At 49.9% G+C, this 22,151-nt stretch overlaps 1 protein-coding gene across 4 annotated transcripts in view; it reads right to left on the reverse strand.

The window, feature by feature from the left end:
- Positions 1 to 2,279: 2,279 nt before the first annotated feature.
- PECAM1 (platelet and endothelial cell adhesion molecule 1) overlaps positions 2,280 to 22,151 on the reverse strand; it is a 58,768-nt gene continuing 38,896 nt past the window's right edge. Inside the window, exons 14-16 of one of the 4 annotated variants that reach the window (XM_077163582.1) lie at positions 17,503 to 17,559; positions 7,997 to 8,019; positions 2,280 to 3,365 (exon numbers count right to left, since the gene is read on the reverse strand). In XM_077163582.1, coding sequence (XP_077019697.1) covers positions 3,336 to 3,365; positions 7,997 to 8,019; positions 17,503 to 17,559 — 110 coding nt within the window. In that variant the 3' untranslated portion in view covers positions 2,280 to 3,335. The remainder of the gene's footprint in view (positions 3,366 to 7,996; positions 8,020 to 17,502; positions 17,560 to 22,151) is intronic. The other 3 variants (XM_077163584.1, XM_077163583.1, XM_077163585.1) reach the window with 3 other exon arrangements.

Raw genomic sequence — 22,151 nt, forward strand, 5'->3', positions numbered from 1 at the left:
CTAATAACAACTGGGAGAGAATCTTAAAAACAAGTATGCTCAGAAGCTGAGTTCTTGCTGAGCAACTTCCAGGGACCTTCCAGTTTAAGAATCTCAAAGACCAAGTCAGGTCAATGAGAATCCGGCACAAATTCTTAGGGAATGGACGATGGCAGCCTTTGAACAGGGTTATCTGCGTCATGGGGCTGGAAGGGACCTGGAACTGACAAGCTGTCACCTTGCTGTTCCTGGAGGGCACCATCCTCGGTTTTGCCTCATGGCCTTCCTTCACTCCCTGCTTTGTCTGCCAGGGTCCTCACCCGCCGCTAACCCCTGCACCGTCTACCTATCCTAAGGTCTTTGGTTAGAATCAAATTCCTCTTCGATGCTTTCCCTGATCCCCCCAGTCTGTTTTAGAAGCCCTTTCCCTGTGCCTTTTGAGCTTCGTGCTTTGGATTTCACCCGGCAGCCATCACCCTGTTGTAACTGGCTCTCGACTTGACTGTGTCTCTCTGCACTGTGGGCTCCAGGAGGGCTGGGGCCATGTGCCAGCCCCAAAACTCAGCACAGCACCTGGCACACAGAGCACGACGGTCGCAAACTTTTTGGATAAGTAAATGAACAGCTGAATGCTGCAAAGCAGGGTTTCTCAAACTCGGCACCATTAGCATTTTGGTGATAATTGCTTTTGCTTGATAATTAGCATTTGCTTGATAATTCTTTGTGGTGGGTGCTGTCCAGTGCATTGTGGGATGTTCAACAGCGTCTCTGGACTTTACTCACGAGCTGCCAGTAGCACCCTCCCCTCTAGCTGTGACAACCAAAACTGTCTCCAGGGATTGTCAAGTGTCTGTTGGGGGACAAAATCACCCCTGTGGAGAACCATTGCTGTAAGGAACGAAAGTTGGCCTGGGGGTCCCTTCTCTTCTTGGGTCTATGTCAGGAGGCCAGAGTTGTTAGTCCATTTGCTGCTGGAGCTCTCCATATGTGCTCATTGTGAAAGGGATTGCTGACCTCTTGTGACTTCTCAGAAGAGGGGAACAAGTCCACTGTGTGTTTGCTATGAGTTTTGACCTGAGAACACAAGAGGGAGCTCTAATGAGTTACACTGCTAAGAAAGCTGCCTCTCCTGGAAATGGCAGACAGGATGCTCTTGTTTTTTTTTTTTTAATTTTGAGATGACCACATGTATAGACATTTAACTTGGTAGGCCAGGACAGTTGAAGCTAGGGGCCTGGATTTATAGAGATTTCAGCCATTAGTTCCCTGCATGAGAGATTTCCTCCTCAGAAAAATAAGCATAGGGAGATTAAAAATGTACATATGCTCCAACCACTGGGGCTAAGCTGTAGGACCACGGCCTTTACAGCTCCCATGGCAGAGGCCCCTCTGCAGTGGCAGCAAGGGGCTGAGGGGTTGACGCAGGGCCCCTGGGCTCTCCCCAAATCATCGACATATTCAGTGTCTGACACGAAGGTCAACCTAACCCTTTGGCTCCAAGTTGGATCCGTGGCCCTGAAAACTTGGAAATTGTTTGTACGGCGTTGTGGGGGTACAATTTTGTGAGCGTGGGTGTGTGTGTGTGGGTGTGTGTATGGGTAATTCCAAGGCTTTCACCATCTTCTCAAAGGGGTCTGGAACCCTCCAGACATTAAGAACCTTCATCAGTCCACGCTCCTCGTTTTAGAGATGAGGAAATGGAAACACCACGGTCTTTAAGAAGCAGATCAAGCCCCCAGAGCTACAACCTGGTGAGCATGTGCACCAGTCTCCTTCTGCCTGCAGGCCTGGGGGGTCAGGCTCGGATGGGGCCTGGGCCTGCCTGGGAGAGGGGTCTGAGATCCCCAGCAAAGGTGGGAGGGAGGCGTCGTCATGACGGAGGAAGCAAGAGCGCTCTACCAGTAGGGTTGCCAGGGAAAATACAGGATAGCCAGTTAAATTTGAATTTCAGATGGACAACGAATTCTTTTTTAGGAGAAGTTTGTCTCAAATATTTCATGAGACATACTTATACTAAAAAGAAGTATTCATGGTCGATCTAAAATTCAAATCAACCCTACCTGCCAGGGACAGCCTAGGAGTCTCCAGCTGGGATGTGAACCTGACACAGAAGCCAACAGATTTTAAGGCTCAGATACCTCAGGGCCTGACTTCAAGACAGACCAAAGAAGCCCTTGTGTGAACTCAGCCTGCTGACGAGACCCACTTCTCTGTGACTTTGGAGAGCCTGAGGAGTCCTCAGGGGCTATAGGTAAGCTATTTGCATACAGCCTCTCAGAAGATGACATTTCACAGACCCGTGAAGAGTAAAGATCAAATTTATTCAATACAGCACCCTGGGGGTCCCTGCAGCTGTGCCACGGAGGCAGACAGGGGAAGCTGTCTCCCCAGTTAGGTGTGCTCCCAAGTGAAATCCAGAGCAGGACGCCTGCGGCCCCTCTTGCATGGACTCGCACTGTCACCCAGGCTATAGGAAACATCTTAAGACTTGGGGAGACCATTTCCTTATCAAGGAATAAATAAAAAAAAAATTAGTAAGAAAAACACACATTTCAATGTTCTATTACAAAATAATATTTGCTGTAGGCACCCGTCTTCCCGTCTTTGAGCCTTCAGCAAGGTAGAAGGAAAGAAAGAAAAGAGTATTAAAAAAAACAGCTTAAGAACATCTGTGCTTTGTCCAGCCGTGGTCGCTGTGTTGTGCAGTGGCTGGAATGAACCTCGTCTTCAAGTCAGCATTTCAAAGGAGTCTCCAAGCAGCTTGGTTTTCCCATTTGTGGCTGGCAGGAGAGGTTGTCGAGGAGACAGGGCGAAGCTGTCCGGTAAGAGCTGTGCATTTCCAAGGACTGCCGAATCCATGAGCCTTTTGAAGGACCAAAGGGAAAGAGAAAAACTACCCCCTAAGGCAGACCGTGTGCGAGAAGTGATCAGCTGCTAAATCAAAACAGGTTTCTGTGTATGAGGGCACATGGAAAAGTTTTGTGTGTGTGTGTGTGCTTTTTTTTTTAATCTCTGTACAAGACAAAATATTCAAGTTTCAAAATATCCCCATGGCCTGTTTACCCTGAACCTTCTTTCTGCTGCTCTTCCACTCCTGAGCTCCAGGAATCAGAGAGTGATGCTCCAACTCGGTGGGAGGTGGGAAACTCTTACCAGCCCCTCCGTATTATCTTTACACCCGACATGCATGCATTAGGATTGATCTAAGAGCTGGCGAGGTGGCCTGAGGAATTGCTATGTTCAGTGGGAGCAGGGCAGGTTCATAAATAAGTGCACAGAGCTCTTGGAATATGGGAATCTTCTGCTCTTCTTGGAACATGAGGTCCTCCCAGGGATTAACATGGTCCCTTGCCTTCCTAAGTTCCATCAAGGGAACCTTCCGTTCTCTGTAATGACAAGAGACAAGACAATAGGGTCACGCCTTTCAGGACTGAAGACCGCGCTGGTGGAAAGAGATGCAAACTTGCAGACAGCACTTCTCAAATGAACTCCAAAGCAGTGGTAGCACCTGCCGGTTCCTCTTCCCCTCCAACAGGGCCTGCTCCAGCCCACACTCAGGGCTCCCTTCTCTCCACACATACATGTTTCAGATCATCCTATGAACCAAGGTTACCAAGCACCCACGTGCACCCAGCGTTCCCCTATGGGTGCCCCATATACCCACTGAAGAAGAAGGATAAAGTTGAAAGAGACCTGGCTTCCTGCTCCACATCTGCCTCCCAACTAGCATGAGACATAATGTCTCTGGGCCAGTTTGTACATTTTAAATGGAAGGACTGAACTTACATGCTCTTGAAGGCCCTTCTGTTTTAAAATGATCTAACTCCACTCGTTATGGAAGGGAAGGCTGGTAGCACAACATCATAAAAGTAATTAATACCACAACAGTATACTTGAAAGTGATTAAAATAGCAAATTTTGTTATCTATATGTTATCACAATTAAAGTCATAATAATAATAGGTAAGAGAAATGATCTGATTCCCTATACAATCTTACAATGCTCTCTAATGCTTCATTTGGTATTTGTTGCCACCCACCCTCTTGGGGCCCTAGTCTAACCCATGCACTGTGCTCTACGCTGAGGATGCAAGAATCTGCCCCTGGGAATTTCATATTCTATCAACTGATAACTCCACTATGAAGTAGAAGGTGAAAGAGGTCCTGACAAACACAGAAGTTGCTCAGAGGCAAGGAGAGAACTCTGGGCTGGGCAGAAGGGGAATCACAGAAGGCTTCTTTGGGGAGGTCGGCCCCAGGGCCTCCGAGGTCAGCTGGGTTTGGACAGATGACCTTGCAGGGGGAGGGGAAGGGGCAGCAAGGAGGCAGGAGACTGGAGCATGCTGGAAAATACTGACAAGGCCACCTGCAGGAGTAGAGGGAGCCACCGAAGAGCAGGCAGCATCCAAGTCCCCTTTTCTGTGAGCACAGGGCACTCTGCTGCTGGGGGAGCCCGGGGAGGCAGAAGCGGGAGAAGACGTGGGAATTACCCAGAGTCTTGGGAGCCCCCACCGGGCTGTTTGCTTCCTGGGGACAGGCTGAGAGTGTCTCTGTTTTGCTGTATCCCTGCTTGGTCTTAGAGCCTCACGGAACAGGATGCAGAGCAGGGGGGGCCCAGATAGAAGGCCAAGGCTCTGGCTTCCCCTCTGCCAGGAGAGACCCAGAAAAGCAAGCCAAGAAAGCTGTGAGGGCTGGAGTCCTGCCAGCCCTGGCGGCTACTCTGGCCACTTCATTTCCTCCTCTTCACTTGGAGGAGGGAGACAGGCCCTGCAGGTCCTACAGATCGAGTCCCTTCCCAGACACCTCTGCTCTCCCTCTCTGGGGGAAGTAAGTGCTCGGGACATTGCTGCAGGACCTGGGCCTTGGTCAGCGGGACTCTGGGGATGTGGAAGTAAAGGTTGACACACTCACAACTGAAGCCTAGGCTTGCTGTGGTTAAATCAAAGACCAGCCACCAACCACCCAAGTATAGCCACGAAATCACCCTACTTCTGGCAGAATCTGGTTTGAATGCCCTGTAAGGCCATTTTACTTCCCACATCATCAGGATCTCCACTTCCTGCTTCCAGAAAGTGCCCCTGACTGTGGACTTCTAATGAGCTAAGCTTATGCTAGGTGCACATTTAATCCTTGCAACCAGATGAGGGAGGCTTATTATCCCCACTTTACAGATGTGAAAACTGAGGACCCAAGAGGCTAACAAATCTGCCAAAGGCAGCCTGGCTAGTAAATGGCTAGTAAGGTGGGCAAGCCAACTTTTTTTTTTGCATGGGCAGGCACCTAGAATTAAACCCGGGTCTCCAGCAACAAGCCAACTTTTTACTTGGCTTTCTGATCTCTAAGTCAAAGCTTGGCCTAGGACAGCTCCTGGGTCTTGTATAAGCAACAGATACATTCCACTCGTGTGGCAGGGGCATCTCAGGGGCAAGGCGAGTTAATCTTCCTCTCATACCCTCGACTGCCAGACAGTTTGATGAAACGAACTTTTAAACATATAACTAACTTATATATGGTGGTTTGCAGTTTGCAAAGTACTTTGCACATGTGTTTCTCATTCAATCCTCAAGGAACTCCTAATCAGTACTTGTTGTTGCTGTCACCATCATCATCATCGTATCCATTTTACAGAGGAAGTCACTACAGCTGGAGGATGAAAAAGTCACCCAAAACGTGGCCGGAGAGTTGGGACTCATACTCCAATCCCCTGACCCCAACTCCTGGGCAGTTTCTGCTGCAGCCCAGTGGGAAAGCTGCGAGCTGTAAGTGGGAAGAGCCTTTTTCAGGAAGAAGGCCAGGTTCCCTCCAAGCTCCCGAGACCCACTAGGTGCAGATTCACCCCTTCAATTTAAGTACAGCATGTTCCCTTCCACGTTATCTGTCTGCCTCGGCTGCAAACACAATTTATAAACAAGGCAAAAATGTCAGAGGAAAAATGAAGTCAGAATGTACCATTGAAGCAAGTCAAACAATACCAAATTAGCGTTTGGCGAAGTGGCTATCTCATTGTTAAGATATTTCCTTCAATATGTTTTCAGAAGCAACGGCCATGAAACAACTGGGAACGATTGCCAGGTTTGATTTCAGGAAGGAAATCCCCTCCCATTTCCCCACTGGGCAATTCAGTTAATTTTCTCCTGACCCTCCCCAGCTGATTATTAGGGAAACAATATTTGCTTCTTTTTAAAGCAAAATCCATTTGCTGAGTTTCAAGATTCAAAACCCCTTTCCTAATGGCTGGGAACCCCTGCACTCCCACTCAGTGGTTTTATTATTTTGGGGGGCAGGACCAACTGTGGCTGTACAATCAGGAACCTCCTGGGAGCAGAATTCTGGGCTCCCAAGCCTGCTTCTGGGGAAAGGAAAGTGCTGTCTGGCCTGCAGCTGGGAACCTTTGACCAGAGAAACCCTTTGCATGGTACAAAGCAAATAAGTCGGTCCTCCTGGGTATTGATCCCTCTTGGCAGCACACCTGCCCTGGGTGGACACAGCCGGGTTTATCCAAGCCAGTGAATGTGTTTTTATCTCGGTTTCACACTGCCGGTGGAGCAAAGTTCCCACTTCCCACTCCTTCCAAGGCCAGGATTGCCAGGAAAGTACCATTGCTTCTTAGAGGGAGTCTTGTGTCAGGGGCAGAGCACTGGACAGGGAGTCTGGAGACCTGGGTTCCATGCCTGACTCTGATACTAACGAGGTGGGTGACCCCAGGCAAGCTGTTTTACCATCCTGCCCTCAGTGACCTCATCTATAAATTGGGTTTCTTCTCCTTCTGGAGTAACAGTCTCTGATTTCAGGAGTCTGGCTCAGGCTAGAAAAAGGCATCCATTCCTTTCCTTTCTTCCTTCAATTGATAGCTTTCCTCTATTTAAAAAAAAAAAAAGTCAGTGGCTTTCTCTCAGAGGCATAATGAGTTCTGTTTTACAAGAATTCAGACTTGGGCAAAACACAGGAAGTCAGAGGCCCATTGGAAGGGCTACCAGAAATCTTGCTGAAAGTTCCTCCCAGACCTTAAAGAACAGTTTATGAGGCAAATTCCTCATTTCTTAAAATAATAGATGCCCAGTTAACTCCTGCATTGCTGGCAGCTCACATACACAAAACATGTTGGGCCTGGGAAGACTGGGTCGCACGCATCTTTGCAAAATTCTAATCCAGACCGAGGAATTGGAAATTGACCGTCTGTCTCTCTCTCAGACTTTCCCACCTGCCAAGAAGCTGCTTCCTAAATCCTCTGCTTCCTACAGAATGAAACCTCTTCATGTGGTTTCATTCTGCCTCCGACCCCTGTCACGCCTCCAGTTTTTGCTCCTGCTGATTTCTCTACCTGGATGCTGCTGACTCACTCTTCATGGCCTATTGAAAGAACTCTTGCTTGGTGAAGAGCCCTCTAACCCAGGCACAATGAAGGACCCCTTTTCTGGATCCCCTTATGTTCATGGCACAGGTACACTTGTTATCACCTTGCTTTACATAGTCAGGGATCACATGTCTGATTCCCTCATTAGACTGAACTCCTGGTTCAAGGAACTTGAGCACCTAGGGGGCAGTGGATGCTCAGCAGGGGCTTGCTGAATTGAAAGGAGCTGTTGGATGGTTCACTCATCTATGTATGTCTCCCAGCCCCACCCCCACCCCCAAATCTGTCTCCCTTCCAAAGCTTAGGCCCTGTGCGGGAATAGATTTTGTACTTTGAGCATTTGAAGTTAAGTGCCCTGGATTCCTAGTCTTGCAGGGAGGGAGTGGATCTCCAGGGCCTCCCTTCATGGATGGGTTGAGATATACTGATGGAAACAGTGGAAGAGAATATTTGAAATTGGAACTGCCCAGAAAAAACTGGCAAGCCTGGTAACCAAACAGCCACTGGCCCAAGCCAGTTAGAGTCATCCAGGATTCCTGGTCTCAAACAGAGGAGGTCAGAACAGGAGGGGAACTAGTGGGAAGGCAGAACCTGGGTGAGTATGGTGATGTTTCACGGCTCAATGGACTATTTTTAAAATTATGTATATGAAATGTGTACTTACAGAGTATCTGTTTTCCGTGAAATCTGCAAAACAAAAGATAACTCGGGGTAAGCATTATGGAATGCATAGGCTAGGCTTCCTCACCAACATCTGGAGGGCTGGACAGGCCAGGAGAGAGTGAGGGCTGCGGGCTCACTGGATGCTCACAGTCACGTTTCCTTTGCCCACAGAGGGGCTACCCTGGACTCTGGCTCCATGTGACGAGCCTATGAAGTCCCTGGCACCTCATTTGAAAATTTTAAACAGTTTTCAAAAAATTAGCGCCACAGTTTTTTTTTTCCTTAAGAAAAAATTGAAAAACCACAAGACGTAGGAGATAAAAATCATCTTGGGCCCCACTTTCCAAAACAATGTTCACTTTTTTTGGGCATTTTCTTCCAATCATTCTATTCTATGCATACTTTTTAAACAGCTATAATCAGACTGTGTTTGACATTTTCTATCATGTCTTTTTTGTAACAGGATCTTATAAACATTTTCTTAAACGTAATTGCTAGTGGCCGCATAATGATCGTTAAATGGATGTGCCACTGTTTACTAAACCCATTCCTCCTCACTTGAAAAACGTTGCTTCTTTCCAAGTGTGCTGGTTTGAAAGGAAGCATGCCCCCTAAGAAAAGCCATGTTTTAATATAAATCCCATTTCATAAAGGTAGAATAATCTCTATTCAATACTGTATGTTTGAGACTGTAATGAGATCATCTCCCTGGATGATGTGATTTAGTCAAGAATGGTTGTTAAACTGGATTAGGGGATGACATGTCTCCACCCATTTGGGTGGGTCTTGATTGGTTTAATGGCGTCCTATAAAAGAGGAAATATTTTGGAGAATGAGAGATTCAGAGAGAGCAACACTACGAAGCAGAGAGTCCACCAGCCAGCGACCTTTGGAGATGAAGAAGGAAAATGCCTCCCAGGGAGTTTCATGAAACTGGAAGCCAGGAGAGGAAGCTAGCAGATGATGCCATATTTGCCATGTGCCCTTCCAGCCGAGAGAGAAGCCCTGACTGTGTTCGCCATGTGAGCCTTCTCGCTTGAGAGGGAAACCTGAACTTCATCGGCCTTCTTGAACCAAGGTATCTTTCCCTGGATGCCTTTGATTGGACATTTCTATAGACTTGTTTTAATTGGGGCATTTTCTCGGCCTTAGAACTGTAAACTAGCAACTCATTAAATTCCCCCTTTTGGAAGCCGTTCCGTTTCTGGTGTGTTGCAGTCTGGCGGCTAGCAAACTAGAACACCAAGTTTTTGCTATTTTAAATTATGCTGCCAGTAGCCTGGCTGGGAATGAAGCTGTTTCCATGCTCTCTACTCTTTCGTCTGGCTCAGTCCCAGGAGGGGGCTTGCCAGAGCAGAAGGTGCAGACATCGCTGACGCTCTCGATACATCTGGCCAAACGGCTCTCTCAAGAGCACGTCACCACATCCCTTTTCCTCCGGGGGTCCTCATGGTGGCTGTGCAGGAGCCCCTCCCAACTCCTCACCAGCATGCATGCCGGGGAATGATGGGCCCTGCCAGGCTGCTGTCCTGAGAACAGTCCCAGCCCAATGTCAGGAAGATGCGAACGAAGGTGAGAAAGGTCAGTGAGAACCCTGCCTCGAGGGCGTGTGGTCCCTGTTTGTTACTTAGACACGGTTTTCTCTAGAAGAAGCCCGTTGGACTTCTTCAGTGGCACAGATGGAGGGACCGATTCCCAAACTGTCTGTCTATGGAAGCAGGCTTCCAGAAGAGAAGCCACGGGCTCCTCATCTGCAGCCTGGGGAAGGCCCCCAGAGCTGTGGGCATTGGAGATGGCAGCTGTTCCTGCAGGGGGTGGAGGCAACGGCCATAATTCCTCCTCAAGTCCCCAGTCTTACTCAGAGGAGGCACGGGTTATACTCAAGCCTGCTCCCACCTGGATACTGGGCAGTCACAGGCACCTCCGCCAGAGTTGGAGTCACAGCCCTTCTGTTCTCCCTCTAACTTAAAAATATCCTGCTTTCCCAAGTCCACCTCCCCCTCGACCCCTGTCTTATCACAGCTCCATTGTGCTCCCCTACACAGGGAACAGGGCCAGAAGTTCCTAAGGGTCCCTCTTCTGTCCTGGCTGGGCCAGAGGCAGTCGCCAGTGGCCAAATCGATGAATCAGCCTGACCTCTGTGTCGAGCCAGTGTGTAAACGTCCACACATTGAGTGAGGCCACAGGCACCCCCCATACCACACCCTGATCTGGGAGGGCCCGAAGGACCCCACGCTTCCAGCTCCCCCAAAGTACCAAGAGCTCTGGAACCAGAAGCAAGAGGGAAGAGGTTTCAGGGCAGTGCTTCCTAAATTAATTTGAGCATGAATTGCTAAAACTTTTAAATATGCTGCTAAGGCTGATGAAACATCAAGTCCGTGCATACTTGGATTAAACGAAGCAACATAAAAAGGTTTGTAGTTTCTGTTCATTTTTGGTAACAGCAACCACTTCAAAAAAAAAAAAAAAGAAATCTGGTGATCTGATGGGTAACATCCATTTTTTTCATGGAGAGCTTTTTTACCATCTGGCCTGATGAGGTGGGAAACGCCACCCTGGGGGTCAGAACTGGCTGTGCCCACTGGCCTGGCTTGCTCTGGGCCTCACAGGATGCTGAAAAGTGACCCTCAAGTGATTTTCTTCTCTCCCGCCCAGCTGGGATGGGACATGAAGGTCTCCTGTTCTTTGGTTCTTTCTCAGTGATGATTTGCTATCGCAGCTGCTCTCAGCCCAGTCACTCTTGGTTTGCTGGGAGGCAGCGGATGCAGAGTGAGGACCAGGGGTTTCTGCCCCTTCTAAGAAACACCCTGGAAATCTGAAGTCCCGGCCAAGAGGAAGCAGAAGGAAGAAGCAGAAGGTAGAAGGTGAGCCCATACTCAGAAGAGGAGACAGGTCCTGTCTACTCAAGAGCCGCATGCTAACGTCTTGAGCTGGACTTAGCACCTCCTGGGACCCGAGTTATTGGAGGGGATGTGCCAGGGAAACCAAGGGTTGGCGTCTAGACAGGGAAATCGGTTTTCCGAGTGGAGGAGTTACAGGAGGTGAATTCCTCTAAGCCGAGGTTTTCCAACTGTGGCACTGCTGACATTTTGGGCAGAATAATTCTTTGTTGGGGGGAGGGAGGGCTCCTTGTGCATAGTAGGATGTTTAGCAGCAGCTCTGAACTCCTCCCACAAATTGCCAGTAGCACTTTCCCACCTTGCCCCAGGTGTAGCAACCACAAACATCTTCAGACATTGTCAAATAGCTCCTGGGTTGAGAACCAGTGTTCTAAACTGAAAAAATCTCATCCTAGATCTGAATTCTTTCATAGGGAAGAATTTGACTGTGTTGCTAAGTGTAGCGAAATAGCTTTACCCCACTGTCTTAAAATCCTGCGTAAATATGGGCCAATGGGTTTTGTTTGGGATAAACTGCTGGCCATTTTATAAAACACTGCCAGAGGAAGCTGGACTATTGTAGAACTCCAAACACTGAATCAGGGTGAAGATGCAAACGTCCTTGGCTGGCCGGAAACTGGAGTTCACCTAGGGCTCACCCAGGCTGAGTGAAAGCTGTAAGAGCTCAGAGCAGGCGTGGGTGGCCGTGTGTCTGTGTAGCAGCCCCCACAGCTGTAACATCTTCCTTTGGGTTCTGATCATTAGGAAAGTACCAGGAGAATAAGAGGAGAGGAGAAGAAAATTAGACTTTTCTCAGATTATCTGAAACCAGTCAGAGGAAAAGGTGGAGAAGCTGATGACCGATGGGAAGACTGACTTGGGACGGCTTTTGACGTCAGGATGTCCTGAAACCCAAAGTAGTAAAGCTGCGAACAAGCCCTGGAGAGGAGTTTCGGTCTAAACCAAGTGAAGGCAGGTGAGTCATCCCACACAAACATTACCCTGCAGGGAGCCTGCAGCTAACGCGGATGCAAATACACTGGTTCTAGATAAGAGTTAGATAGGTTCTAAATTGTAACCTGGACTGCTTTCCGCTTAATAAAGCCCTCTGTTTTTGTAAGAATAGTGGGGGAAAAAAAGGCTAATTTTCCTATTTCTGGTAAACCAAATCATAAGTCACAACTCAAGCTGCTATCACTGACTTGGATTTGCAAATCTTCACCTTAGGCAAATAAATTAAAAGGAATTAATACTTAAAAAAAACCACGCAAGTGCTAAACTCGCAAATCCACGTGTTATAAGAAAATTATTAGCATTTTCTCCATTCCCCCAAGAAAGCTGACGGTGGTACTGTATCACCCAGGGGAAAATCTGAGTGCTTACTTTCCCTTCCCCTTTAGTTCTCCTTGATTCAGTCTCTTGCTTATACACTTTTTATAGCTCTGGAAGCTCTCTCCTTCCTTCATTAACAGACAGATCTTAGGTGATAGCAAGGAATATGGAGCACCTGGAGAAGGAAAAGCCCGAAGATCAAGAGATTTCCTCATCTTAGACTAAGAGTTAATCACTGGAACAAGAAGTTATTAGCTTAGTCATTTGTTAGCAGGGTGCAGCGGAGTAGCAGACACACACAACCATGGAGGGAGACGGCAAATGGTTGAGTTGGAAGAGATGCCGCCCCCTCCCCTACCACCTTTCAGATGAAGAATCTGATGCTCACACAGGGGGAGTCACTGCCCCAACGCCCCAGGCCAGCCCTTTACTCCTTCAAGTCTCTGCCACCACCCAGGAACAGCCGGGACCCCAGAGAGCCCGAGACTGATGGGCTGGAGAATGGGTCATGGCCATCACCTGGGAACCATTTCCTGGCGTCTAAATTGGCCCCTCATGGCAACTCCAGGTAGGAGAGTTGGAGATGAGCCCCGGGGCTTGAGTCGGGGGCCGCTGGCCTTCAGCGCATTGGTGTAGACCTACCCCTGCCCGCCCTGCCCTTCCCCTTCCCCCTCTCCGCGGCCACCACACACTCCCCGGGACACTGCACTGATTCTGGGTGGATGGGTCAGAGGCATTTTACTGGGAATTGATGAAAAACAAATGCTGGAGGGAGAAGGGAAAAGTGGGGCCAAGTCCCATAAGTCAGGTAAGGTCAGAGCTCTGACAAGAACCCAGGTCTCTAGCTCCCACTTAGGCTGTTTTCCAGCAAGTCCACTGCACAGAGAACCTTCCAGTCGCGACCCTGGGCTGATATGAATGCAGAAGAAACTCAGGACAGTGGCCCTTGAGATCCATGACTTAATTGAAATGTGAAGGAAAACTCAGTTCAGCTTAGAGCAGACTATGGGGCCTTGGAGCGAAGGGGGCAGGGTGTGTGTGTAAGGGATTAGGATTGACTCCAAGGCACCCAGGGAGTGACTCTTAGCAGTGACTGAAATGTTCAGGCGGGTAAATCTGGAGCAACGAAAGCACTGACTTTTATGTCCAAATTCAAGGAAGTTGAGACTCCCCGTGTGTTTTGATTGGAAGGGAACTTCAGGTCCTTGGTCCAACCACCTCATTCAACAGATAAAAAAAGTTGCATTTAGAGCCTAAAGCCGGAGATTGCAAAGCCCTGGCAGAGAGATGCCTCTCCAGCCAGCAGCCCCTGACAGGCCCTCCAGGGCCCTGGTCCCACCCAGAGCCCCCTCCGCCCAGCCCCTCCTTTGGGCTCCTTGGAGGCAGGCTTGCCCGATGCCCTTTTGCTTATCTAGGGGAGCAGCTTCCCTTTGTATCACTCAGGGGAAAAAAGGGGGTTTAAGTGCCAGAACTCCGCCCTGTGAAGCCATTTCCCAGAATAGCCAGCCCTGAACTGTGGCGCCTTGGAAGAGGGAACTGAGAAATTAAACTGGGAGGAGAGGTCCGATAAGCCCTTCTCCACACCCAGCCCACCCACTCATCCTCCCAGATGCCCACGACCTGTCAGGGTCTTTATTTTATTTGGGGTCACCCCGTACCTCTCTCTGTCCAAGCACACACAAGTGTTTTGAGTTATCCCTGTCACCCAGCCCTGAGCAACGCCTCCAGGATTTTGGGGTGTAAGGAAGACCCTACTGCTTAGCAAACGAGAAGCAGAGTAGAAACACAGAGTGGCATGGCTGCAAGGGAGCCCTGAGAGCACCTAGAACAGTAGTTCTCCAGTGTGGTCTCCGGACCGTCAGCTTCAGCATCTCATGGGAATTTGTCAGAAGTGCACTCTCAGCCCTATCCTAGACCCACTGAATCAGAAATTCAGGGGGTGGTGCCAAGCAATTTACGGTTTCAAAAAACCTTCCAGATGATCAAATATGAGAACCACTGATCTAGGCTCCATCTGTTCATGCTCCTCATTTCACAGAAAAAATGACTGAGAGGTCCCATGACTTGCCCAGGGTCACCCAGTCAATATCAGACTGCCACTCTTAACTCTTAAAGGAGACAGAGTTGGATTCTCCAATTAAGCTGATAAAAATGTGGAAACCAAGTCAAGAAAGTTGAAAATGTAGACGCATGCAGCCAAATTTTAACGGGGGTGGGGGTGGGGGAAGAGCCAGTTGGTTTCTCAACACAAAGAAAGGCAGCACAAAGAGGTAGGAAGACACTCCTAGGGTTCAAATCCCTGCTCTGCCACTTTACTAGTCATGGGACACCTACAAGTTACTTGTGTGCTCATTTCCCATAAACAGGAATAATAGGACACCCATCCTAGGGTTGTCTGAGGATTACTTGAGTAATACCTGTAAAGCTCCCCAAACACACAGGAGGTGCTCCATAAATGCTAACTATTATTATGACAAAGGAGTAAGAGACTTCCCAAATCTAGGGAGAATTAGATTATAGGGAGGAAAAAAAGTCACCATGTTACAAAAGAGGTTTGCTCTCCATAGAGGTGGAGTGGTACCCAGGGCAGAGACCTGCTGAAGAGTTTGGGAACCCCAGATGCCAGCTGAGATGACAATGTCTGAGAAAGGATGATGACCCTTCACAAGCTCTGTTGGAAGCTTAAACAAAGGCATGTTAGGGATGAGGTTGGAAGAATGTGGCCCCAGGGATGGGTTCTCTGGGACTGAAGGATCTGGCTCCTTTGAGAATCATTTGGCTTTCCCTAGGCTGAGAGGGGACATTCCTTTTAGGCTGGGAGGAGAGGGAAGTTCAAAGAAGATGGCGAAGACCCAGGAAAATTAAGGAGGGATATCCCCCAAAAGGATGGGAATAATTAAGAGGGAAATAAAGAAAACGCGAGAGGAAAGAGCCAAATGTGGTTTCCTCCACTTGAGCAGCATCTAAGGAGAAGCCCATGTGGAGATGGGAACCCCTTTGTTTTCCAGGACAGGAAGCCTTCAAGGCAAGATGGGGCCCTACAGGCAGTGGCCCTGGCTGCAACACTCAGAGGTCTAGCATGTACAGGGGTGGGGGCTCGTGAACCCCTGGAACCCTTGATGGCCCAGCCGGTGTGGTGGGATGTCCTGGCTTGGGGGTTGGGAGGTCCGGCCGTACCCCCCAGTAGGTGTTCTGCTCTGGTACACATCACTGAAACTCTCTGGGCCTGAATTGGAATAATTAGCACCATCTCCGGTGATCCTTTCTAATCTATTTTCTCATTTAAACCCATCCCCATTTAACAACTGAAGAAATGAGTCTCAGAGAGGTTAGGTATCTTGTCAATGTCACACAGCTGGTAAGTGGAGCACCAGGACAGGGGTGTGAGGGTCTCCCAATAAGACCTGTTCCAGATAGAGACTCCTCTCACAGAAGGGGCAGGGGCCAGAGCAGCCCCCTTTCTCCCAACAGCCTCCCACTGGGGATGCAGAGCATCAGATCCCGAGGAGAACCTTAAACAGCTGCCCTCAAGCAGAGCCCTCTTGGAATCAATGCTGGGTGTGGCCTTCACCAGCTCTAAAAGGGCTTCCTATCACCCGGGTAGCCTGGGGTGACCGCAGACCCAGGGCCTCAAGGTGCAGGCATTGAGGGGCTGGCCTCCAGCCCCCCAGCTGCCCTTTCTGGAAATGGAAGTCACCACGGCTGGGTGTGGAGTCTGGCCAGCTCTTGGGTGCTTCCTGACTGTGTGACTTTGGGTAAGCAGCTTGACCTCTCTGTGTCTCAGTATCATTCATCTGTAAAATGGGTTTTGTTGTGAGAATTGAAAGACATAATGTACAGTAAAGACATAGAGCACTTAGTACAGCCCCTAGCATACAGTAAGCACCCAACAGACATGAGCTATTGCAAACCCAAGGCAACTGAAAGCTAATTCTGCAGTTCTTACTCCAGGGACTGAGAAATCCCACGGACCATAAAGATATAGGAAGCAGGAATTTGCACAATTGCCCAACCAGACCAACCGTGACTCTAACCTCATCTTTAGCTTTTTATTATACTGCAGGAATAGAGAAAGCCTATTTATTTCAGAACTTGCATTTCACTAGCTCTGAATATGCAAAATGAGGTGCCAGAGCCAAAATGCCCCAGAAAATAGTTTTCAATAACTATTTGGTCAGTATCAAGTTCCAAAGGGGGCTGAGTTTCTACTCTACTTATTGAAATACCAGTTGAAAAAAAAAAGATTAAGGAGTGATTCCTATTTCAGATAACCAAGTGTGGGTCTTCAGGTAACCAACCAGAGTACTGGCTATCAGAATCACCTGGGCAGAATCTGGAGCTGCTGATTCTGTGGGGCTGGGCTGGGCCAGTCCCCAGCCCACACTCTGAGTAGCCAGGCTGAACGTGGGAAGCTTCTCCAGGCCGTTTTTGTGATTCCCTTTCAAAGCATTCACTTGAAAAGAGGTGAATGGTACAAAGTAAGAGGGACATAGCAACTGCTTCCCCCAAAACGTCTATGCCTTTGGACTGCTGACATATTTTCAAAATTTAAAAGTAGTCTTTGTGGGTTTCATTTCAACAGAACTGAAAGAATAATTATACAAAAACTGACTTTTGGGGGAAATTCTCCAGTTCCATGTCTGCTCAGGCACTGTGCACAGCCCTGGGCGGGGTGGGGGGGGCGGGGCGGAGTAGCTCCCCACAGGGCAGCATTGGCATGATGTGAAGTGAAGGGGGTGGGATAAATCCAGGCAGAAATCAAAGGAATTGGGAAGATTTATATCATGCCCCAAATGGTCAGCATACTTTTGGAAAGACAGAAGCTACTGAATGTCTTCAAAGCAGAGCCCTTGACTTTGTCTAAGTCCTTTGGGAGCCCCAAGCCGCCAGGGCCCATGTGGGGGCACCTGAGAATAGGGAGGCAGTGCAGTGGGGCAGGTGGAGCACCCAGATCACCCCTGCCCCCGTGAGCACACAGTGGTGCCAGGACAAGCTCCAGTTCAACTCACCCAAATGACGACCAATCACCCATTAGTTGGTGCAGTTATAAGGTTGTTTGCCTGGCACACAGTAGGCACTCAATAAGTGTTTGTTGACTAAATGAATAGTAAATGTAACCCATAGCGATTTTAGGGGTGGTGGGAGAGTGAGTCAACAACTCTGGTGTGAGAGGTGGATTTCTGGCACCTCTTTTGGGCCTCCTTTGCTTCCTCTTCCCTGCCCGCTCCCAAGGCCGTGCCACTGATTCTGGGGGAAGCAGCCCCCCGGCTGGGGGGATTGGGGCACCCTCACTCACCAGGGCCAGCTTTCCGGATTTCACTGTACACCGTCTCTGTGCCTTTTGTTCCCAGAGCTGGAAAAGGGACCAGGCACAGGTCAGTAGCTGTCTCTGGGCACTGGGTAAGCCAGGAAATATCCAAGCAGGAAAATGTCCACGGCTCCCCAGCAAGGCTGTGCCCCCACTGCCCCACCCCATGAGTGCTTGTCTTTAGGAACACCTGGAGACCTTGCCACCCCTAAAGGCCAGACCCCTTCCCAGCTTAGCAGATCCTGGTTTAACCATTTCTCTCAGCCTGAAGTATGAGGTCAGCAGGCCATTATGGGCAGGATCACCTGCTTCAGGGAAACGCTGGCCTGGAGCCTGCAGCCTCCAGCTCAGGGTCCCAACCCTCATTCCTTGCCCCTTTGAACCTATGTCCATCTGCACTGGCTGTCTCCTTACAGCCATCCATTTATTTTAAATTGAAGCATATGCACAGCATGTGTATATATACATATGCACACACAGTGCACACAAGCACACACTCATACCCACATGATGCACACACTGCAGATATACTCACAGTGAGAACACAAAAACACAGTGGGCACACATACACACAGCATATACATACACATACACACTGCGTGCACATCTAGACAGTGTACACTCACATACACACAATGCACACACACTCATACAATAATTGTGCACACACACTATACCCACAAGCTCCAAGGAAACAGGATAAACCTGGCCACTTCCCCAGCTCCTCTCCCCTACAGGAAGGATCAGGAAACCTTGTTTTAGGAAGGAGCCTGATGCCATGTGGGCCAGCATTCTGCTTTTACGGAGGGCAAGTGGAGCTCCAGACAGGGTGAGGTGCTTTCTGCTACAGGTGTTTTTCTCTAGGTGGCAGATGGCCAAGGCTACCCTCCACTCACCTTGCCCCAAGGACACCTCATCCCTCACCTCTGACCCTGCACACACTCCACTTTCCCCTTTTCTGGTGACCTAGGACAAGCTTTATTTGTGCACTCGTGATCACCTGTGTGCACACTCCTCTCACACACACACCCCTTCTCTGCACCCTGGGCCATTGCATAGCTCTCCCCATACCCCTCCCCAGTGGACTCTGAGCTCTTCCAGGGCAGTGACTGAGGTCTTTTAAAATTTGTGCCATGGTAACTATAAACAACATAACATTTCCCATTTTAACCACTTCCCAGTGTACAATCTTGTGGTGTTAATTACACCACAATGTTGTGCATCCATCACCACCATCCATTAATAAAAGGTTAAAAAAATAAGTCTGTGCTCATTAAGCAATAACTCCCCATTCCCCCTCCCTGCCCCTGGTGACCTGTTGTTGACTCTCTGTCTCTATGAATTTGCATATTCTAGATGTTTCATATAAGGGAGATTGTACAGTGACTGAAGTCTTGTTGCCCCCAAATCCCAGGTCTTGCACAGCTACACGGAGGCATTTGATGGGTTTGATGGGACCACGAGAGCCCCCATCAGTGTCCCTGCAGGTATCTCGGTCCCAGACCCCCTGACCAGCAAGACTTGATTATGGTCTCGGCCATAATCAGCCCCATCCCTGAAGTTTTCCCCTCCTTTCTATAAGGACTCTTTCTATAAGTGCAGGGGGGTGGCGGCCAGCTCGTGCTCTGACCCAGTCCTGCGATGGGGTGGGGAAGTTCACTCAACTCACTTCTCTGCATAACTGTGTATCAGCCTGGGTAGCAGGGGTATCTTCTCCTTCTCGGCTGAGCTGCTTGAGGTCATTCTCACCTGGACGGGGACCCTGCAGCTGCCCAGTATGATTTACTGTGGACCTTGTGGTTCTGCCCAGCTCCGCGATGGGAGGTGTTATGCTTGTGTGCGCCTACCTGTGATGGTCCAAAGCTGTATGTACCCCAGAAAATCATGTTCTTAAAGCTAACCCACTACTGTGGGTGTACACCTATTGTGGGTGGGACGTATTGATTAGGTATTTCAGTTGAGGCATGCCCCAGGTGGGACTTAAGTCTTCTTACTGGAATCCTTTAAAGGACAGAGAAGCTAAGAGAGGACACAAACAGAAGCTCAGAAAGAGAGCCACAGACAGAGCAGCCAGAAGCTGCAAACAACAAAACCCAGGAGAAAAAGACCAGCAGGCGCCATCGTGAGCCTTGCTGTGTGACAGAGGAGTCCCGGGTCACCAGCTGCCTGTTTTCAGGAAGAAGATGATGCCTTGACTTGGACATTTTTATCGCCTCAGAGCTGTAAGCTTGGAAGCTAATAAATCTCCATTGTTAAAAGCCAGCTCAGGGCAGGCAATGGTGGCGCAGGGGCAGAGTTCTCACCTGCCATGCCAGAGACCCAGGTTTGATGTCCTGGTGCCTGCCCATGCAAAAAAAAAAAAAAAAAAAAAAAAAAAAAAATCCAGCCCATTTTTGGTATATTGCATTTCGGCAGCTTTAGCAAACCGAAACGCTGTCATCGCCACCTGCCACCTCCTGCTGCTCCGTGGCAGCAGCTGCAAGCTGATGACTAAACCAGGCCCACAGGCTGTTTGTCTCTGCTGTCAGGAATGTTTCCGGATGGGGCTTTATTTTGGCTTCTGTTTCCCTCTGTTTTAACAGAGAAAGAGATGGCTTCAACGTCATGGGGTTTTCCCAGCAATTAGCCTCAGAGCAAACATGCAGCAAAGCCAGGTTTAACAAGTTCCTTCCCGCCCTTCCTCCACCCCTAAGAGACCACTTGGTCCGCTGCCAGGCCAGGGTCAGGGCTGGATGCGCTGGACGCGGCTCTGCGTTGGGGAGGAGGGGAGGCCTTGAGGCTCGGGAGTAGGGTGGGCCAAGTCCACATCAAATTCGCTCCTCACTGGCCTCAAAGCCACAAAACCCCTTCCTTGGCCAGCATCGCCCCCTCCCCAGGCACGGGAAGGCAAAGGGAGAACACTGGAGGCCCAACTCTAAGCCACCACACCAGCCCCCACCTCCTATCACCCTTGCCCCTTAGCTGCCAGGGTGGGGCTGGACCCAGAAAACACAATGAGAGTACTCTAGATGTGCTCCATTTCACCAAAATGACCCTCATCCCGTCCTCCCCAGAGCCCCTGAGCCTCCATGCAAACTGGAGTAAGGTGACCAGCTGGGGACCCCACCACTGCACAGCTTAGCAGGGGACACACAGGCGTCCTTCTTTTCTCCTCAATTCCTCCCCACCTTTAAACAAGAAAAAGAAAACCAGATGCTACTAACATGGAAACATTCCCCAAGGAGGAAGCACCACGTGGAAAACAGAGATGGTTTTCTAAGGACAGAACCCTGCCATCTCTTCAGCCTCCTTAAACCCTGAGCCTTCCAGGCGTCATCCACAGCCCTCATCTTTCCACTCCGACCTGGCCCAGCCGCCAGCCTGGCAGCGGCAGCTCCTGCCGCTCTGCGGGGAAGCCTCCAAATCTTGAATCATGGTGCAGGGTGCTGCACCCCCGCCCGGGACCGGAAGCTGAGGGCCACGCTATCTGCTTCACAGCTCAGCGGAGGATGGAGGGTCAAGCACCAAAAGGACAGCAGGGTTTTTCCAAAGCATGGTCAAAAGCTTCGGGCAACCCTACCTTGCCCTGCCCTCCTGTCCCCTTAAGAGGAGCGATCTGTTACCATGGTGCCAACCACAGGATGCCCGGGCGGGGTGGGAGGGAAGAAGCCCGACCCCAGGCTCAGGCTGGACCAGGCAAGGCCGGCAGCAGCCCCGCCACGGCCCCTCGATCACCGTGCCCAGACTCGGCTCTGAGCACCAGCCCTTGTGCTGTCAACTCGTGGGTGTCTCACGGGCATCTCTGACTTAACCTGTCCCCACCTGAGCCTGCTCTTCCCTCTCTCACACACCACAACCATCCACAGTTGTTCAAGCGAGAAACACTCAGTAATTCCGCGTCCTCCCATCCTGCCCTTTCAGTTCTTCCCTCAGTGCTGTGATTCCAAAATAGATCGTGAATCCACCCACATAAACATATCACTTTCGCTCCACCCTCATCCCCGCTCTCCTGGAGATAAAATGCTAGTCTCTCGGTTTCCACTTTTGTCCCCGTTCAGTCTATTCTCCACCACCACGAGGGTCTATTTTAAAGAAACTGGATCCCGTCACTTCCCTGCTGAGAGCTTCCAGTGGCTCCGAATCCGCTTAGAATAGACTAGAATGCCAAGCCTCCCTCCTTAGAGGCCTGCCGCGCTGGCCCTCACCGCTTCCTCAGCTTCGCCCCTCTCTGCCTCTCTACAGACACAGCTCCTTTTGCACCCTTAGAAGAGCCAGGCTCTGTGCTGCCACACTGCCCTTCCCCAGTGCCCGGGCCAGGCCTCCTGCCCCTCCCCTCGGTGTACCTGCCTTCCTGAGGTCCAAATTTAGATGCCATCCCCTTGGTGAGGTTGCCCGGGCCCACCCGAGCCAGAGAAGGTACCGCCCGAGTGCCTTCTTTTCCTCCTGAGCGCTTCCTCTAATCTGCACCCATATATTTATTCGTTGGTTCCTTGCTTTCCCAGGTCCTGAGGGGAGGGACCACAGGCCTGTCCATCACTGTATCCTCGCCCACTAGCACAGGGGCTGGACGTGTTAGATCACTTGACAGTGAAAGAAAGGAGAAAAGAGCCTCAGGACTGCCGTATCCCCCACTCCCCACAACCCCGACCCCCAGGGTC

The sequence above is a fragment of the Tamandua tetradactyla genome, chromosome 6 (genome assembly GCF_023851605.1).
Source record: "Tamandua tetradactyla isolate mTamTet1 chromosome 6, mTamTet1.pri, whole genome shotgun sequence".
NCBI classification, from domain to species: domain Eukaryota; kingdom Metazoa; phylum Chordata; class Mammalia; order Pilosa; family Myrmecophagidae; genus Tamandua; species Tamandua tetradactyla.